The sequence below is a fragment of the Mycteria americana genome, chromosome 15 (assembly GCF_035582795.1).
Source record: "Mycteria americana isolate JAX WOST 10 ecotype Jacksonville Zoo and Gardens chromosome 15, USCA_MyAme_1.0, whole genome shotgun sequence".
Lineage (NCBI taxonomy): Eukaryota > Metazoa > Chordata > Aves > Ciconiiformes > Ciconiidae > Mycteria > Mycteria americana.
The window spans coordinates 10,278,531-10,296,978 of record NC_134379.1 but is presented as its reverse complement, the minus strand read 5'-3'; the positions used below and the strand labels follow the sequence as shown (position 1 = coordinate 10,296,978).

The 18,448-nt window shown below is 43.6% G+C and overlaps 1 protein-coding gene across 1 annotated transcript in view; it reads left to right on the top strand.

The window, feature by feature from the left end:
• CASTOR2 (cytosolic arginine sensor for mTORC1 subunit 2) overlaps positions 1-18,448 on the top strand; it is a 125,929-nt gene that overhangs the window by 62,609 nt on the left and 44,872 nt on the right. The window contains exon 2 of the mRNA XM_075518459.1: positions 5,051-5,121. Within this exon, the coding sequence (XP_075374574.1) occupies positions 5,051-5,121 (71 nt within the window). The remainder of the gene's footprint in view (positions 1-5,050; positions 5,122-18,448) is intronic.

Here is an 18,448-nt window from a genome sequence, read left to right as displayed (position 1 = left end):
CAGCACATCCACATCTATTTATTTACATATTTATTTATTTTCTGTATTGCAGGTCATCCTTTTTGTGCTTTGTCTTGATTTCTGTTCCTTCACGGTGCCAATCATTTTTCTATTATTCTGCTCCTAGTTGTCTCAAAGTCTAAATAAAGACTTAGATAACTTCCCCAGCTACACAAAAGTAGCAAGGAGAGGGGTTGACTGAAGGTCCCCCCTTTTAACTTTACACAATGTAATCTGTAGCTTAAACTGTCATTATTATGGATTAGACAAGACCATCATGCTTATCGTGTTGGAAGTTTTGGCATAGCACAGCCTGTAGGACTTCCATGAATTTATGTCTGTTCATGATACTTGCTTTCCTTGGCCGCAAATCTGCTAGTTTTGTTCCGTGTTGGTTTTGAAAATGATTAACTTTCTGTAATGAACCAAACTCTGCTATCACAGTGACTCTTTAGGCGGTCCCTGGTTGTATTTGCTAATGTCTCCGTCCCAGATCTGAGCACAACTAATGATTGGAAGGAATGTTGCTGCTGTCCTTTGACCGTTTCTAACAGTGCTGTGACATCTTTAGTGTTTCCCTTGGTAGGGACAGTACTGTGGAGTTTGTTTAAACAGCTCATATGAACAATAATGCTCCTTTTAACAGGGTAGCAGCCTTCTAATATCAGGCTGCAGAATTAAGTTACTGTAAGAAAGGTGAACCCACCACTTTCTGATCTGAGCTTTGAGTGGAAAGTCAACTGACACCTATTGCAAGGGGGGTTTTTTTTGTCTTTGGAGTTCAGCTAAGCTGTGTTTCATCAGTCTCACCAAGAAGATGGCAAAGTGTTTTGGCTAACAAACAAATATGCTGTTTAGAAAACACCAGCCATTTCACTGTTTGCAATTTTCAGTGCCATTTGACTGTATAGTCTTGTAATTAGATGGTGTAAAGTACTTAACATGTTACACAAATATGTCAAAACGCATTAACAGCACAAGTGTTCTTTACTGCTTTCCTAAATACATTTCACAATATGTCGTACTAGAATCCACCTCTTGTCATTATTTATAAAACTGCAAAGAAGTTAAGATCACCAAGAATTAGATGATTAGCATGAGACTGTCTTTCTGTACTAAGAATGTATATTGTCATGATAATGTACAGAGTGAAGTATACAAATCCCTTCTCCTCTAAAATGAGAAGACAGTCTGGAATAAAACCCAACAAATTATGTTTTTCATATTCACTCAGATCAACTTTCTGCTGCTGCTTCTTAATTCCCATTCAGTTCAATTGCTTCTTTGCAAACTTTTGGGTTACCTCCAGACTTTGCATTTGAATGCTTCTTAGGCATTATGTTGCTTTTGAATAGCATTTGGCCATGGTTTCTGACATGTGGGGAGGCCAGCCGCCCACCTCCTTCTGGGAAGGATCTTTTCCATAGAACAAACAGCTTTGCAACACGTTACCCTGCCGAGGCAACAATTAACTAAGTAGTTTCCTTATAAATGATAAGATAGGACTTGTGGCTTCCTTAAAGACCATCGTCTGTGCTGAACTTTCAAATGATCCACAGCAGTATTCCCACAAACGTGTGCTTTGTGTGTGACCCGGAACCAATGGAAGTTGCATTCATTCCAATATTACCGCCCTTGTGGTCTAGGCAGGCCTGGGGACCAAATGTCTTGAGGAGACGCTTCTGGGGCGGACCTGCAAGTGAGGCCAACCTGCTTTCCTGCCTGCTTTCTTCTCCCGTGGAGACTTGAGTGCTGTTTGCAAACTGAAATGATGCTGTTGCTGCATCCTACACATGCTTTCCTGCTCTGTGCAAGCTTGGGTATTACTTCCATACACAGTGTAAGCTTTGCAGTTTCAAAGATCTAATCTAATAATAGATTGGTCTACATTTGCTGCGTTGCCAGAAAAAGACATATGTTGTCAGGCAGTCGAAGTCAGCAACAGTGCTGAAGTGGAAATGTGCTGAAACACGAAGAAGGCAGAAATCCAGAAGAATCTATCCGAGGTTTGGCTATTAGGAAACTAAAAATACTGTCTTCTTACATATATGCTTTCCACATGTACTTGGAGAAATACTGTTTGCCTGATGTCTCAAAATGATTAAAAGGCAAGTCTTTTCTTTTCTTGGCTTTGATGTGATAATAGAAGATGCTGTTGGCATTCAGCTTATCGAGAACTGGTGTAAGAGGAAAGAGAAATGATGGGAATACCTTGAATGGAAGAGGTATGTGTAGTATAGTGCAGGAGAGAAATACGACATTGAGTTCCTTCTGTCATTGATGATTCAAGACACAATTTTTGAGCTGCACTCACGGTGGAAGTAGTTCTTTACATATCTATGCTGAGGCACAGGTTTTAGGGTGAGGACTTGAGTTTTGACAGCATGCGATGGTAAGAAAATTTTCTGTGCCGTATTTTATCACACAATTCCAATTTTTCATTTTTAGCTTTTCCCTGGGAAAAAGAAGGCATCATTGGCTTGAACAAAGTGAATGTATACCACAAGAACCACTGGTCTTCTCTGTGATGGTGAGAAGACTTTGCTTTTAAATTCAGATGGCTCTATGCTGCTGACCTTTTACAGAATTGCAGTGAGGTAGGGATTGGGCTTTGAGCTGGTATATGAAGATGTGAGGTTTTGACATGCATTCTGAGCCAGCAATTATGGGATTTCATCTGTACATATCCCTTAAATATCACCATTTTTAGATGTGTGCTAAGAAAATGGCATCTGTCACAATCGTACTTTTTCTGCTGAGGTCCATGTGTGCACACAGACGTGTATTACTGTTCTGGAACAAAATTTCTCCATAAATGCCATCGTAGATCAGGAAAAAAATTATTTTTTTTTTTAATATTAATGTTTCCTCCTTTAAGACCGCTAGCTTCTCCCTAGTCAGCATGCATGTGGCTTGGTGGGGTAATAGTAGCAAAGAATTTTATTTCAGTGACTTCTCCAGGGAATTTATCCACTAAATAAGAAACACTTATACCTCCTGGGAGCCACCTGGAGCAGCATCCCAGAAGTCCTTTTTACCCAGCTTGGATCACCCATCGCACAGGTAGCATCCTTGTGCAGTTAAGAAGTAAGAGTAAAAAATTTGGGCTGCTACTGTTTTCTGCTTCTCTTGGCACTATTCCTGGAGAGAGTTGAGTTAGTAAATGTGGCTGTCACAGTAGCTATTACCAATGACACAAAATAATGAAGTTGTGGTTTCTGTTGTGGTGGGGCCACTTCTGTATTTTATAGTGATACGTCTGTGCTAGGAGGGAGAGTGTCATGCTTGATTGTCATGACGGATGCTCCTAGGAAAATAGGACGAGTCTCTAAAGGCAGGTTGTCTGATACTTTCCATTTACGTGAAATGGTGTTGGTTACATGGCAGATCACTAATAGAGCTGCATGTTGTTTCTTCTAGTTTTCCTGATGAGGTGAGGGGGAAGGCAGCAGCCGTCTCATTTTTCTCCCTGTTGTTTTTGGAGGGGATAGCCGCAATCTTTGTTCTTTTCAGCCAGCCAAAAGAATGGTCAAGCCAGTTTTTAGTCTGATTCCTTAATCAAGTGAATGTTTCCATTTTTTGATGTCTTGAGCCACCAATGTGGGGTTCCTGGCTTTCAGAAGTCCTGAAGACTTTGGGACACAGATGCTTAGCAGTGCTGAGAAGCCCTGGTGGTCCCTGGTTGCCGATCCTGCTGAACTGTGCTCCATGCAGGAATTATACTGTGAACACACAGTGACATTTGGGGGCCTTAAGAACAATCTTTCTTTTTCTAGTATTAAAAATATTTTCCATGGGTTGCCTCAGATAAATCTGATAGTATTACAGTCTAACTGTGAAATCCTGCTCTTTGGTCCTTATGGACACAGGCTCTTCCTGTTGCACCCAATTTAGCTTCCTAGACAGAAAGATTTCTCTTGTAGCTTGGGTAGCAAACGCAGTCCCTGTGCTCTGGCATGCTCCTGGAGAGGCCTGGAGCCCTGCATGGGTCGGGAGGGCCAGCCAGCACTCTGCTGGTGCTCGACAAGTGTGTGGTCTGCTGAAGGTGAACATGAGCTTGCAAAATGTTGTGCAAACCTTCCTGCTGTTTCTGGGGACCAACTGGATAGAAGCTGGAGAAAGTTTTGGGTTTTTTTAGTAGATGTTGCTGTACATATGTTGGTACGTTAGGGGAAAAAAAAACCGTTTCAACTATATGTGGTTAAACCTTAAGGCTGAGGCTTTTTTTGTTTGTGTGTCTGCAGTGGAAGAATCCCATGTCACATTTATTTTGTATCTTATGTTAGAGGTGACATTGTGCTTAGTGCTGAATGAGATGGCGAGGCTGTGCCGCACATGGCCTGCGGTGTCAAAAGATGAGGACGGGGCAGAACAGCAGCAATAGGAGATTGAGAGGGCGGAAGCTTGACCTTGTGTTCATGTGCTCAATGGCCCCTACCACTTGTCTCTTCACCTGGAGCTCCCCAGGGAAGGGACGCATCTACTGAAGGAAGGGGCAAGGACCAGCAAAGGGAACTGGGATACTGTCTGCTGGTGGGAAAAGCCTCTGAAGCAGTAAGAAGAGATACTAGGGCTTGGTTGAGAGATTAGATGTCAAACCTTGACAAGGCAAGAAACTTCAGTGCGTAAATGGGGAAGACGGGTGCACGTGTGAACCATGAGAGGGCTTTTGGAGGGTGTTGAAGGGATCAGTCAGTGAGCAAAGCCTTTTGCTCTGTGTCAGTGCAATACAGCAGGTCCTGGGCTGTGACAGGAAGCCTTAAGGGTAATTAAGAAAAGTAACTAAGAACTAAGTCATAAAAATAATAAGTGTTTTACCAGCTCCGTTGTGCATAGGCAGGCAGCAGGGAATGTGGGTCACGCAGTGTGAGTGGCTGAGCCAGCAATAAAAGCCAGGTCTGTTAATGCCTCGGGCCTCTCCATACACACCAGACCGTGATTCTTTCCTCCAGCACAGCTTGGGTAGGAAAGGACCTCCTTTTTAGGTGGAAGACCAGCCTCCGCTCAGTCCAGCAGCTAATCATGCTCTCCTGCTGTTTGCCTTTGCCAGGTGCAAGTTCTTTAGCCTCACGGAAACCCCAGAGGACTACACCATCATTGTGGATGAAGAGGGCTTCCTAGGTAAGCGCGGCATGTGCCACTTCGGTATCCAACCTGTGGGTGGGGGTGGAGGAGGAAAACATGTCATCTCTCGCTGAGATTATAAACCAAAGCGTTTGTAAAACAGGTCTGTTTGTCAGTGCTGGTAGTACAGCTATGAAAGGTGCTTTGATCACTTAAGCATACTGTCTCTGCTGCTGTGCTGTACAAGGCGTTTCACACATGGAATATGAATATATTTTAATGCTGGGAGAAGAGCACGCACAAGTCCTAAAGAGCAGCTTAAGCATATTTGAAAAAGCAAAACCATCTGCATATCATTGTATTAAAATGAGCTAGCCTCTGTCCCCAAACCTCCACAAGCACACCACATCTTGCCTCTCCAGCTTGTTCATCCAACCTCTCTCTTGAAAAGGAGCACTTGAAGATGAGTAGTTCATATCATCCCCACAACCATCACAATGCTGTGGAGCTGCGAATCAGCTCCTTTGGCTCGTCACTGAGAGCTGTGATTTATTCCCCTTTCTTACACCCGGCTCTCTCCGTACTAAATGTGCCATCTTTGCCCGTGGTGGCTGAAGGTCTCTCTCTGTCCGTGTCAAAGGTGGAGTCGGCTGCGTGTCAGAGAAGGTGGTTGGCATGTGCTTGGGAGCTGCAGACGCTTGGCGTTGGGCGAGTGCTGATGGAGAGAATGGTTTGGCTTTGTGGATGGAAATAGTTTGTAATAACATTTATCATGTGGGGAGGTTTTGTTTGTAGCAGTGTTATTGAGGTGGTGGAACGAGGAAGTATTGTGCAGCTATTATTATTTTTGTTCAATCGCTGCTTTCTGTGGTTGGAATTAAAAGTCTACGCATTTTACCGGTTTGGAGAAAATTCATTACAATATGAAAAAAGAGGATTTCATTCCTGAATGGGAATTAACTGTCGAGTAGCTACTTGGGACACTGTAATACTCAATGGGTTTATAATATCCAAACCCTAAGGAGAAAATTAGAACCTATACCATCTTTATTTAGTACAGAGTCAAAGTTTTATAATCAGTAGCATTGCTGAATTATTCCCCTTTCTGTTTCAGGAGTACTTATAAACATATAATAGAATAAATTATTACATTTTGGAACACTACAATAATGGCCAAACATTTTCATAAAATAATCACTAGGTTGAGAATAGGTGAATGGATCTTTACTCTTTGTAATTTGGGAGTTGTGGGGTTTGACTGAAAGCATATGTCACGTGTTCTGCTTTTGCTCCCAAAAGAGGAGGTGACATACGATTCTGCTGCCAGAATGTACCTTGTTGCATTTTTTCAGGGAGCATGTGCACGAAACTTTTATTGCCACTATCGGTAGTATCACCTTTTTTATTATCGGTGGTAGCTGGGGGAAATCAACTCAGATTTGGTTTCGCCGTAATAGTATGGCGAAAGCCTCCCAACAGTATGGCAAAGCCTCCCTCTAAGAGCTTCATTTTAAGAGAGAAGTCACCAAAGGAGGAGAAAAGTTTTTTTTCCAAGGGCTACAGCCAATGGCAGAGCAAGAAACCCGGAGATTCCCATTCTCAGGAGGGAGTCTGTGTCACTGAACCGTGCCGTCTCTGCAGATGTGCCGTGCTAGGGGCATGCTCATCTCCAGCATCACATCTGTGTCTGTGATATCCGTGGCACTCATTTCTCTGCCCAGTTGGCACAAGGCAGATTCCTCAATTCAATCACTGGTGGCAAGTTTGGATTGCAACTACCCGGTACAGCCTCTAGCAGCCACACTGCTATTCATCTCTCTGGAAATTACTCCAGCTTGAAACAAAGGTAAGCTTAAGCAGTGGTTTTGCTCATCAGTAGCAGGGGGTTGTGTTGCACTGTGTATGCCACTGGTTGTACTTGGAGCAAATCCCAGGTCTAGCCAGACCAGTGTCCTTGAGGAGCTGCGTGTCCCACTGGTGCCCCGGGTTATCTCTGTGAACCAGACAGTGCTGCTGCACTTCAAAGCAGCAGTCCTCTCTGCTTGGACCCTTTTGACTTTGTTACCTTGGCTCTCATACGCACATGAATTTACTGCTGATAGTTATAGCACCCATGCAGCTTCCGCTGGGCTATGGTTTTGGCAGCGTGTAACATCCCTTTTTTTTCAAATTCACCGCGTGCAGCTGGGGTGTTAAAGCAGGGCTTTGCAGGAGAAAAGATCACTTTCCAGGCAATGCAGGGGAAGGAAGGAGCATGCTAAGGCCATCCCCTGCTATGGCATGGTGTGGAAGCCAGGAGCAAAAACCAGCATGGGTGGTAGTGTCACCAGTGAAGCTGGCAGCTTCATCACTTTTTCTTTGCTCTTTGCTAGTAAGTGATGATCTGCTGGCAAGACTTGTATGCTCTGCATCCTGCTAACTGTCCTAACACAACCCCCAATGCCCTTTGGGTTCGTGTCCAGCCCATGCTGCTCTTTCTAAATTGTCACCACCTCAGGGTTAGCCCTGACCACTGTCTCCACTTTTGCTCCATCCCTGTTCCTCATTTCCATATGCCCTAAGTTTTTCACAGTCTGGAGGAATTCAGGATTTACCATCTAGGATGCCTTGTAACAGTGACAGGGCTCTGCTTCACTCCCTGCTTCCCCTCACAGTCTGGCTCTAAATGTCTCAGGAGGAGAAATCTCCCTTGGCCTTTGTACAGAGTCTAATCAGCCCATGGACTTGAACAGGATCAAAATCTTGTAAGAATTGCAGCACCCCACCTTCTTGCAAAACAGCACCAATCATGTCTGCCTCAAGTGGATCGGCTGCTTCGTGACCTGACTGGCCAAGTGCCAGGTTCAGCTCAAGAATTACAGGGTAAATTTTCACCTTTGGTGAGCAGTTTAGGTAGCAAGTCCAGCAGCAAGAAGTGACTTTTTTTTCCTCTCCAGGTAACTTTTGTTCTACCAGTGCTTAACGAACTAGATCTCAGTCTCTGAAGGGCAGGCTTTTCTGTGTGGAAAATTAGCACCTTCCTTTCTCGGGCATCTATGTGAATATTTGCTGCAGCAGCAGTGAGAAGATTGTCCTGTTAGCTGGCATCTCTCAAGTTAGCCAGGCCCCTTCTCCTGCATATCATGAATAGCACTGAAGGGAGGAGAATAGGCTGGAGAAATACTGGCACTTTCAGCAATCCTTGAGGTTAACACTTCAAACATACTGACATGCAGTAATCATTCTTAACTGTTTTGTCAAAAAATAATCCTCAGGCTTGTTTCCCTGAGAGTAGCAAGTGAGTTGGGCTGGTAAAGAAGTCATTATTTCTTCTCCCCAGAAAACGTCTGCAGTGCAAAGCCGTAACCTGCTTAAGCATGCATCGTGCTGGAAGGGAACGGCTACAGCCTAATTCTTTGCTTTAATTCCCCGGCGGTGAGGTGGGGATTATATCTGCACAGAACCTTGTTTGTTCCAGTGGCCGTTTCTTGGGCTTTGGCCTGTTAATGAGGAAGAATTTTATTCAGCAAATAACACAGGGGGCCAGTGCACAGAAAGCTCTTTTCCTGGCTGATACTGAGATGAATTAGCAGAAGGAGTTTGGCCATGGGCCCTCCTGCGTGAAGACAAGTGTCTCAGCTACTGGGGTGCTTGGACAGCCATGTAAAATCCTTGCATTTATCACCTGCTGTGCAGCCAGCGTGTGGCAGAAAAGTCGAGCGGCTGCTGCTCCCTGAAATACAGCAATACTTGTTTGAGTTCGGTTTGCTTTTTTCCCCAAGGTTTGGCTGAAAGCAGGAGCTGCCTGTGCGTGGTGCAGATACGCCGTAGCCCCTATGCTCTCTGCGTAGTCTGTCCCTTTTTCACAGGGCAGCAAGGACAGACTCCCTCCATCTCTGGGCAGCTGCACCAGCAGAGCTTTCAGCCTGTGGTCTCACTGGTCCCAGTAGTCTCCATTCGTCAAAGGTTTTAGCTCTCACACACTGAAAGGAAAGCACATGCCAGCACACCTGGAGATAGCCGTGCTCTCGGAAACCCTGTTTATGTGCACCGGGAAGCAGTTGCTGACATTGCAATCCTGTCCTGGAGATGCCATCTAAATAAAATAATGAGGTTTAGGGGTAGCAACGTTCCTCCAGTGGTACTCCCAACAGCTGTCACATCGCAGCTTCTGTACCATATATCCAGAGAGCCTTTTATTGGAGGTAAAGGGGCGGTTCAGGTGTTTGGTTTGTTTTAATTGTCCCTTTTCTGTTCCTGGTTTCTTTGGCTGATTTGTCTGCAGTCCTATTCATCCTTTTTTCTCTTGGAAGTCCACTACTAGGATTAGTGATAGCTCTGCTTGGGTAGCTTTCAATGAAATGCCATCCATCTAGCCTCCCGTTTTACAGCACTTCTCTAATTGCACAGCACGGTGTGAAATGAAGAACTAACACACTCCCTCAACCACCTTTATTCTCTACAAGCCTAGTGAAGGAAGAGCCCATCCAGTGTCATCTATATAAGTTGGTCCAATTGCATGGAGGTGAGAGATGGCTACAATTTACCCTCAGGTATTTCTTTGTTTCAGTATCTCTTGCATCCACTTGAAATGAAGCTGAACTCTTTGATAAGGACCTTCCCAGAATCACTACCACTGCGACCTGGCTATGTACTAAGGGAAAAGGAGCTCCTCTGTGCTATCATTCCTATGGCAAGATAGTCTCTTTGCACCTAGAAGGCAACAAGTTCTACTTTTTGAGTTTATGCCCTATTTACGATGGAGAGAGGACTCTCCCTTTTTGAGACCTCTTACAGGGCAGTGGATGGAGTTTGAAGGCTTCTTTCTCCATTGGTGGGACAACCCCTAGCCTGTTGCTGCCCCGACCTAGCCTCCTCTGGGATCTTGGCAGCTGTTGAGTTGCTCTGTGAACATCTGCATAAATGGGGTCTGTGACAGTCTGTCACGCAGGTGAAGCTATCCTGAAGATGGAAGATCGTAAAGCAACAAGTTGCTATCGTTTCCAAGGCGAGATCACTGCCTTCCCGGCCTTGGCATTTGGTTGGTGTCCCTTGCATGCAATTTTTCTCTGTAGGCAGTGAACTTAAAAGGTATCAGAGAAGGAGAAAAGAAATTAAATGCTAGGGTCAAGGGAGGAGTGAATCCCTGTGATTTCCAAGTTGGTAAACATGCATATTCTAGTTTCAGGGAAATTGAGGGTGAATAAGGGGAACACATCACCTTCATATACTCTGGTCTTCTCTCTCCTAGAACTGGCAAGCCCGTTTCATGTAGGTCACCGCAGTTAGCAGACCATGGGTCCTGACTGATCTCTTCTGGATTGGAACTAGAAAGGAGGGGCAGTTTGATTTCAGTACTGAAGCAGCGGTGGGAAACATCTCCTCCTTTGGTGCAGATCTCCTGTGTGAACATAGAGCAAGACTCTCTGTCTCCCCACACTGAGGGGAGGTGACTCCCCACATCTGCAAGATGGAGGTGACAGTCCTTCCTTTAACCTTCTTTGGCTGCTCAGTATGGCTAGTAACTTCTCTAAGGCCAGAAATCCATGCGTTTACACAGTTTCCAGAATGAGGCAGCTCCTAATCTCAGTTCATATCTCACAATAAATTGCCCAATACATTAAGAATAATAGAACTATTTGAAAAATTTCAACTAGTTAGAGTGGCAGAGAGATTCTGTCAGAATTCATAAAATGTTGACCTCATTCTAATAAAAAGAAAGGATAAAAAGAAAAAAAGCCCTCCTGCTGGCAGTGCTTTGTTTTGATAGCCATCATCTCAGACAACCTGTTCCCTATCTGACCTTGGATTCAGGACTATCATATGCTTTAGTACCGCATTGAGTCCCTTTTTCAATAACATCAAAATGGTAAATTGCTTTCAGTGTCCTCTCTCTCATCCTGTATATAAAATGGGCAAGGAATCATCTTATAAATAAGTGCAAGCACTGAACCCATCTAGGTGGGAGTGATCTGTAACTTTATTTAAAGATACAGGGGGAAGCAAGCTAGTAGATGCATCTGATTTTTTGAGTATTTCTTCTATAACTATTTCTCCTTTAATTTTTTATTGCCTAGTGACTAGGCCTTTGTATCTCAGGCACAGTGGCTTAATTTGCTTGCTGACATTTATAGCGCTGAATTCCTTCCCCTGGACTGCCAGGAGAGCCTGCTGGTTGCTAGGCAGAAGATGTTTTTCTCTATTAAACACGTGCACAATCGCTCGCTTTTGTATCTCTGTATTGGCCAGACTACACTCTGTCTGTGGTTTTCAGGTTTTTTAAGTAATGTGGTATTAATGACTTAAATTCAAATTAAAAACATGGGGATTTGCCTACTGGCTAATTAGAAATATGTGCTTGGTTGGGAGGGTTTTTACTGCAATGCATATATGCTGATATAGATCAATAAGCATGTTGGGGGGCTGTGATTACATGGGATTTCTGCCCTCTCCCGAGAGGCGGTAGGGTTTGGTAGTTAAAGCTTTTGGGGGAAGGGAGGGAAGGATGAGAAATATGTAATATTCCAAGGTCTGGCTTGTGTCACCTGGGGAAAGGAGCACTTTAGCTTCTCTTTAGAGCTCATATGTGAGTGGGTTTGCAAATCTTGATAGCACATATTATTCCTTATGTCTGTAACCTGCCACATGAAGTCTTTTGGTCCAGTTTCTCTGCTTGCTCCTATTTAAAAAAATACTGGATAAATAATGCGTATTTTTCACTGTTTCCTCCAGCAGATGGGTGTGTATCAATATCTATTTTTGTTTCGCAGCCTGTGGTGAGAAAGCCCAGACATCTCTTTCTGAACCACTTGACTGGTCATTATTTCCTCCTTTAAATTTATTACGTCTTGGCTGCTTCCTCGCACTTTCCGAAGTCTGAGATAGATGAGCAGATAGATACCGTGGCTCACTCTTATCAACCCGCTCTCATAAGTGCAGGACCTAAAAAAGCTTTTCTGGCTGAAATGATGGAATGATTCACTGAAATTTTAGGTTGGGCTCTAAAAGCAAGATGCAGCTCAACAGAGAAGTAGCAGCCCTGCTTATTTGTTTCACTAGACAGCATTTGACCATCTGCGTGCTGTTCCACTAGTGGATTTGGGTTTGGTTTGGGGTTTTTTTTAGGCAGGACTTAGGGGGATTTGGTGGTTTTCATCGTTTGCCCGTATCTGGAGCTATCCACAATCTGCCAGGGTGGCAAACGGTGCACCCCATGGTGAGGAAGGGACAAGGCTGATACACTCCGTAAGACTTTTTGCAGCATTTGTATATTGTAAGTGCTGGTAGGACTGTAATTTGTGATCTTACTCTGCTTTTTAAGTGAATTTTGTATGGAGCACCCTGTGAGAGATGAGGAAGTGCTGTTACCCCCTGGTCATGGGTCGAGAACCGAAGCCCAGGGAGAGCTGAGGGATCAGTCATGTAGCAGAGCAATGAACCCCCTTTCCCAAGGCTGAAAGCATTCAACCCTCAGTTCCCAAACTTTGCTAAGTTGTGAACCTACTTTAAGTTTCAAGCCATACTTTTCTCAAGTTCGTGACCAGACGAGGAAGTGGATTTCCTCCACCTTGGCATCTCATAAATGCTGTGACCTTAGTCTAGAAATGGTGAGACTACAGTCACCTTTCAAAAAAACCAGTCTGTCATCACCTGCAAGCAGGGAAAACATTTCTTTTGTGGTAATCCCTTGCAAAATGCCAGCACGCGGCACTCCCCAGGGTTGGTCTCTGAGCAGATTTGCCAGATTGTCTCTTCGGTGCCGGAGATGGAGGCACCCATGCCTCAGGTTTCCCAAGGATCAGCAGTCGTTCATCAGGGTGAGAAAACTTCTGTCCCTGGCAGGCTTGGAGGATCCTCCTGGTCAAGTGACCTGGGAGGGAAAGGCAAACAAAATTCTATCTTGTCTGTACCTAGACAGAGGCTCTCAGGCAGAGGTGGCAAGTTTTTGTGCCCTAAAACGTTACCAACTTTATTTTCTCCTGATGCAGCGATCAGTCTTTTCCAGCTTTCTGCCAGCCTCGGTACAAAGTCTCCAGAGCTAATGATGGATCACGGGTAGCTCTCGTAATCCCAGCGCAATGGGTCTAGTTGTTTGGGTTTTACTAGAAGCAGTTGAATTCCTTGTGTCTAACTCTGGAAATGCAGAGTGATGTACGTGTTTGACTCCAGACTAACAGTTCTCTTTTGAGGGGAATGAGGGGAGGCTTGATGCTTTGAGCTAATTCTTGTGCAGTCAAAACAAAGAGGGGATGTTCTTTCCTTTGTGTGCAGTATTAAGCTGATGGTGGCACGCTGGCCAGCCATTATCTTCAGGCTTTTGCCCTGACAGTCACAGAAAGTCTTTTTTGGGTTTGTGGAAGGGCTGCCTGTTGGGCAAATGAGCCTTTCTCGAGTGAGCAGGTTTGCTGCTGCAATCGCAAGGTGAAGGGACAAGGAGTCGGAGCAGCGTGATGAAGTTCCCAGGTCTGCTGCAGGTTTTTCTGTTTGACCTTGGACAAGTCTCTCCTTGTGTCTCAGTTTCCTTGTCTGAAAAATAGGGATAATCCTATTAAATCACCTCATAACGAGCCTTATAAAGATTAATTAGTAAACATGTGGAAATGCTTTGATAATGTAACAGGCAATGGCCATGATAAATAATAATTGAGGTAGCTTCTGTCCCACAGGATTCAGTTTTACAATGGGTACACTTGCAGACCTACTGAATAAATCATCTCTACAGCGGAACAGATTGGAGATTGTGGTGGAAAAAAATACCCCTTTATGAAAAAAGTTGCATAATCCTTTTAAAATCTCATATCTTAGTATTTAATCTTGCACAGGATTAAGTCTCACAACCTCAAGGTTACAGTCATACAACAGTTAGGAATTTAGTGGCTCCATCTTCAAGTCTTGTTTGAAATGTAATTATTTGCTCTGCTCTGTCAGTCCAGTGAAATATTGTCTGAAATGTGATTTCTTGAAAAAAGAAGAAGAAAAAAAGGATTCCTTGTGCTATTTTGTTTGAAAATACAGAAAGAATTGGAAATGTGAGTCCAACTGCATCGGTTTCTTTTTTTGATCTTCTTTTATTTCTGTGTTTTTCGTTTTTCAGTGAAACATGCTGTCTGGGTCCCCTCGCCGACAGTAACCTGAGCTGTCAGCCTTGCCTTCAACTGCTCGTCTGGGCTAGGTCCTCCCCACCCCCCGGCTTGCAGATTCTGTGAGCAAAGCCTTTGCCAAGAGTTTTTGAAACACAGGGAAAGTTTTGTCAGGAAGTGGGAAATCTGCTGATTTCTGCAGTTCCTGTCCCCTGATTACCAGAGACACAATCCTCAATTCTGTCGGACTCCAGCTCATTTGCTCATGAAGCAGCGAGTGGGTGAGGAGAGGCCGGCCGTGAGCAATGCTTTCCTGGCTGGAAGCAAAAAGCTGTCGTTAACAGGTTGGGAAGGACCCAGCTCTTGATCATGGCACGGAGAGGGCATCAAAGTCAGTGCACTCAGGAGGCAATCCTGTGCAGGACAGATACACCCATATCCATGCTCAGAACACGTCTTGAGCCAAACTTTTAATCTTCCTTTGCTTATCACTAAAGAAAAAAGCCAATTTCTGCTCCCTTCTTCATTCTCCCGAGCAAACACCAGCTTGTGGAGCTGGGATCTGGTTTTGATTTTCCAGGTTTGCTCATTATTAGTGGTGCGTTATCCCGTGAAGAGGAAGGAAGAGAGCAGCCTGATTTCCTGAGAGCAGACTAGAGCCTAACCTGGATTTGTCTTCCTAACCCAGTTCTCCAGTGAGAGTGGACATAATGATTATTTTTGGAATCTACCTTACCATGTTCCACGTTTTTAGCCAAACATAACAATGATGCTTTGTTTTTGGAGTGTATTCATACTTCCTGTCTTATGATACCCCTGTGAGGTAAGAATTACATTTTTTTCTCCCACATATGAGGAAACTGATAAAAAGGAGACTGAATGACTCGTTTCAAGTCACATACACACTTTGTGGGACGGATCAGTTTTTGCCTTAACTACCAGCCCAAATTGCCATCTACTTGTCTGCACTTCAAAATCGGACTTTATTTACCACTGTATTCCAAAGACTTGAGTATCTGTTCTAAGACACTACTGTAAAACCACCGTTTTCCAGTGATCCTCCCAATAATCTGTAGTGAGTCACTTATCCCTCTGTGCTCATAACCAGGTGGGAAGTGTGCTATCCCATTATAACAGCTTCTACATTATGACTTGACTTTCTTGTGCAATGCCATTTATTGCTAAATCAGTGTCTGGCCTGGCAAGAACTCATCTCCTTGCTCTTAGACTCAGACTATTGCTGTTAGTCTGAGTTTTTTGTTTCTCACAGCAGAAATCACAAGTGGGAAGCTAAGAAAGGAGGCCACCATAAACATATTTTCTAAATGGACATTCACATTTCATGTGACTGCGCCGATCTCATTGGAAATGCAGTCCTCCTTTTTGCTTAATTTTTAAAAAGTCACTGTAAAAGTATAACCAGCTTAGTTTTTAGATTGCTGTCAAATGTTAAAGTTACAAGGATTGCAAGAGGAGAAGTAATTGATTGAAAATGAGATGAAAGCAGGGGTTTCTGTATAAGCATTTCCTTTTATCAGTCCTTGATTGCTCTCTTAGTGGACACTTGCACCGAAGGTCTTTCCTCAGGAGGTGCCGATTATTTAAGTGGAGAGAAGGCAGTGCCTGTGCATACACACGTATCTGCAAGTTCCCAGTCTCTAAAGGACCACCACACCAGCCACAGGACCGTGTTATCCCGTGGCTTGATAGAAGAGGATAGCTGCACGCCCTAGTTAGATGTTTAGATGTTTTCCCTTGGAAAGCAGAGGAGCTACTTGTCAGAGTCAGGATTTCAGAACTGGGCTATGTGTTTGTACAGCTTCATTTAATTCCAAGTTACCCTTGGGTTATTTAATTTCCTGACAGCTGCAAAAACAGTGTTCTCAGATAACAATGGCCTCTAATTAGGCAATGTGCCTAAAATGGTAGAATGTTTTATTTGACCATGGCACTAATATTTTGGAGGCAGCTTACACATGAGAAAGTCGAGTGAGTTGCATTTCCAGCTTCCCTTGGCAGAGACGTGTCTGTCTTATGATACTCAGTACATAATGCTAAAGGCATGCCCGCTCTTCTGCCCCTGTGGTTAAAACGCTTCTCATCTTTTTGGACTGTGTCATCAGTAAATCTGTCTTTCAGCTGTAACCACCTTCCAGAAATATGTTTTATCAGCACAGCAAGACTAAGAGGACTTGCACAGCTGAGGCTGCAGAGCATTTTACAGACAGGCAGGCAACAAGAAAGCGTGAGAGATGTACCTGTAGTTGAGGGCTGCAGCTTCTTGGGGGTTACATTACACTGCAGAGTTGCCCATATGTTGCTTTTATGGCTCATGCACTTAGTACACAATCAGGCAGTGATAGAAATAAACATACAAGTCAACTGTTCTTCCAAATCATTTATTCAATTTGGAAAGGGTGTTAGCATCAGGTTATGTTAATTAGATCTGACTCATGATTTGTGCTTATGGAAGCTTTATGCATTGGGCTGTACAAATTGATGATTTCTGAATTCCCTCCTGTGACAGCAGGAAGTGGCTGTTCAGGAGTCCTTCCCCTCCTTTAATTCTTAGACTTCCCTTGAAGTCTTGAATCTAAAAGAAAATAGATTATTTTTTTCTTTTTCACTGTTTTACTCCCTATTTTAGTTCCTTTCCAGAGCTCACGATTCTGACAATTCCCATACCAAGTCCTCATCATTGCAGAACCTTAAGCTCTTTCTTTCATGTCCTGTTTATATAATCATGATGCAAAATTGCAGTTCTGATATATTGGATACCTACTTAAAAGTCTTTCAACCTTAATTAGATGTTTGCTAATCTGCAGTCAGAGTTTGCAACGGCCTTTCAATTGAGCAGTCTTTACATGCACGTCCTGTACCACTGACCCAGAGGGCTCTTTTGAAGTTTTCTGGTATGGATTCTGTATATCCATTTGCTTTTAGGTGACTGATATCCTGCTCAGACACCGTAATATGATGAAAGAGAGATTACTGCATCAATTGCAGAGTATAATAACAGTGAAAACTTACTGTCTGCATTAATCTGGACTTACCCAGTTCTGTTGAGACACTGATCTGTTTGAAAAAACTGGTGATGTCAGCTCAGATTGGCTTGTGGCTACGTGAGCAATGCCCATGGGTTGTCCTCTGCGCAAGATCTGCAAGGATAGGAGCTGAGCAAGAAAGTTTGTATTCTTCCTTCCCCACTACAGTTCCCCACCAGTCAACGACCCAGGGATTCCTAAATTACAGCTTGAATCCACATTACCATATTTAATAGCTATCAATATACCAATCCACCACAAACTTGACTGAACCCCTTTTGAAGCCTCTTCATTCTTTCAGTCTCCATGACATCCGCTGGCAGCACATGCAGCAGTGTGTGCGCTGGATGAATTCGTGCTTCAGTTCAGATCCGCTAAACCTGCTCCTGGGTAATTTCATCGGGTTTCAGGTATTGTTTGTTTGCACTGTAGCATAATGATGCCTATTGTCTTATTCACAGTTCTTCTCCCAACAGTTCTTAAAGATCTTTGAACATTGACCTGATGTTTCTCAAAGAACTATCTACAGTGTCTCCAAGAGTCTTAGGAAGGGGGATGAACAGAGCCTTTATAAAAATGTTAAATAACATAGGTCCTGCCAGGGCCCCCTATTGGTTGATCCTGCAAAATTCCCTCCATTGAGAACTGACCGTTTATTGCTATTTTTCTTAAAAGTCCGTCAGAGGATCTTCACTTTCATCCCATGGTGCTAGGGAAGTAGTGAGAAAGTTCATAAGACAAATTCTGCCTTTTGATAAGCTGTTTCACAATGTATCTTCCCTTAAAATCCTATCTCGGAGACCTATATTATAGATATAGTACTCTCTATTTTTTTTTAAACAGGAAAAAATCCCGTTGATTTTCTCTTGATAAAGAAGAACAAAATTCTAAAATATGAACACTTCATCCCCAGAAGACAGATGGAAAGAATCACAGTATATTTGGGTTCATGCCTCCCTCTCTCTCTCCCTGAAAAATAAACAAAACAAAAAAACCCAAAACAACCCACCTGAGTCTGAATCACATACTTTTTTAATCCTAACTCCTGACTCTAGGAACCTAGCTTTAGGTGTCAGATATGATTTCCAGTGGTTAACTTCCTTCAGAGTAGCATAAAAACTCAAGTTCTTTTCCATTTTCTTCCATAATCCCTCTCCAAGCTTTCTGCACACCATCTAGGCAAAAACTGGTTAACATGTCCCCAGTTTTGCTTTGCATGAGCGTTGTTCATTTTCTTTTGGGTTTGCTCTTTCTGGGATTTCCATCGCCATGTTCTACTGA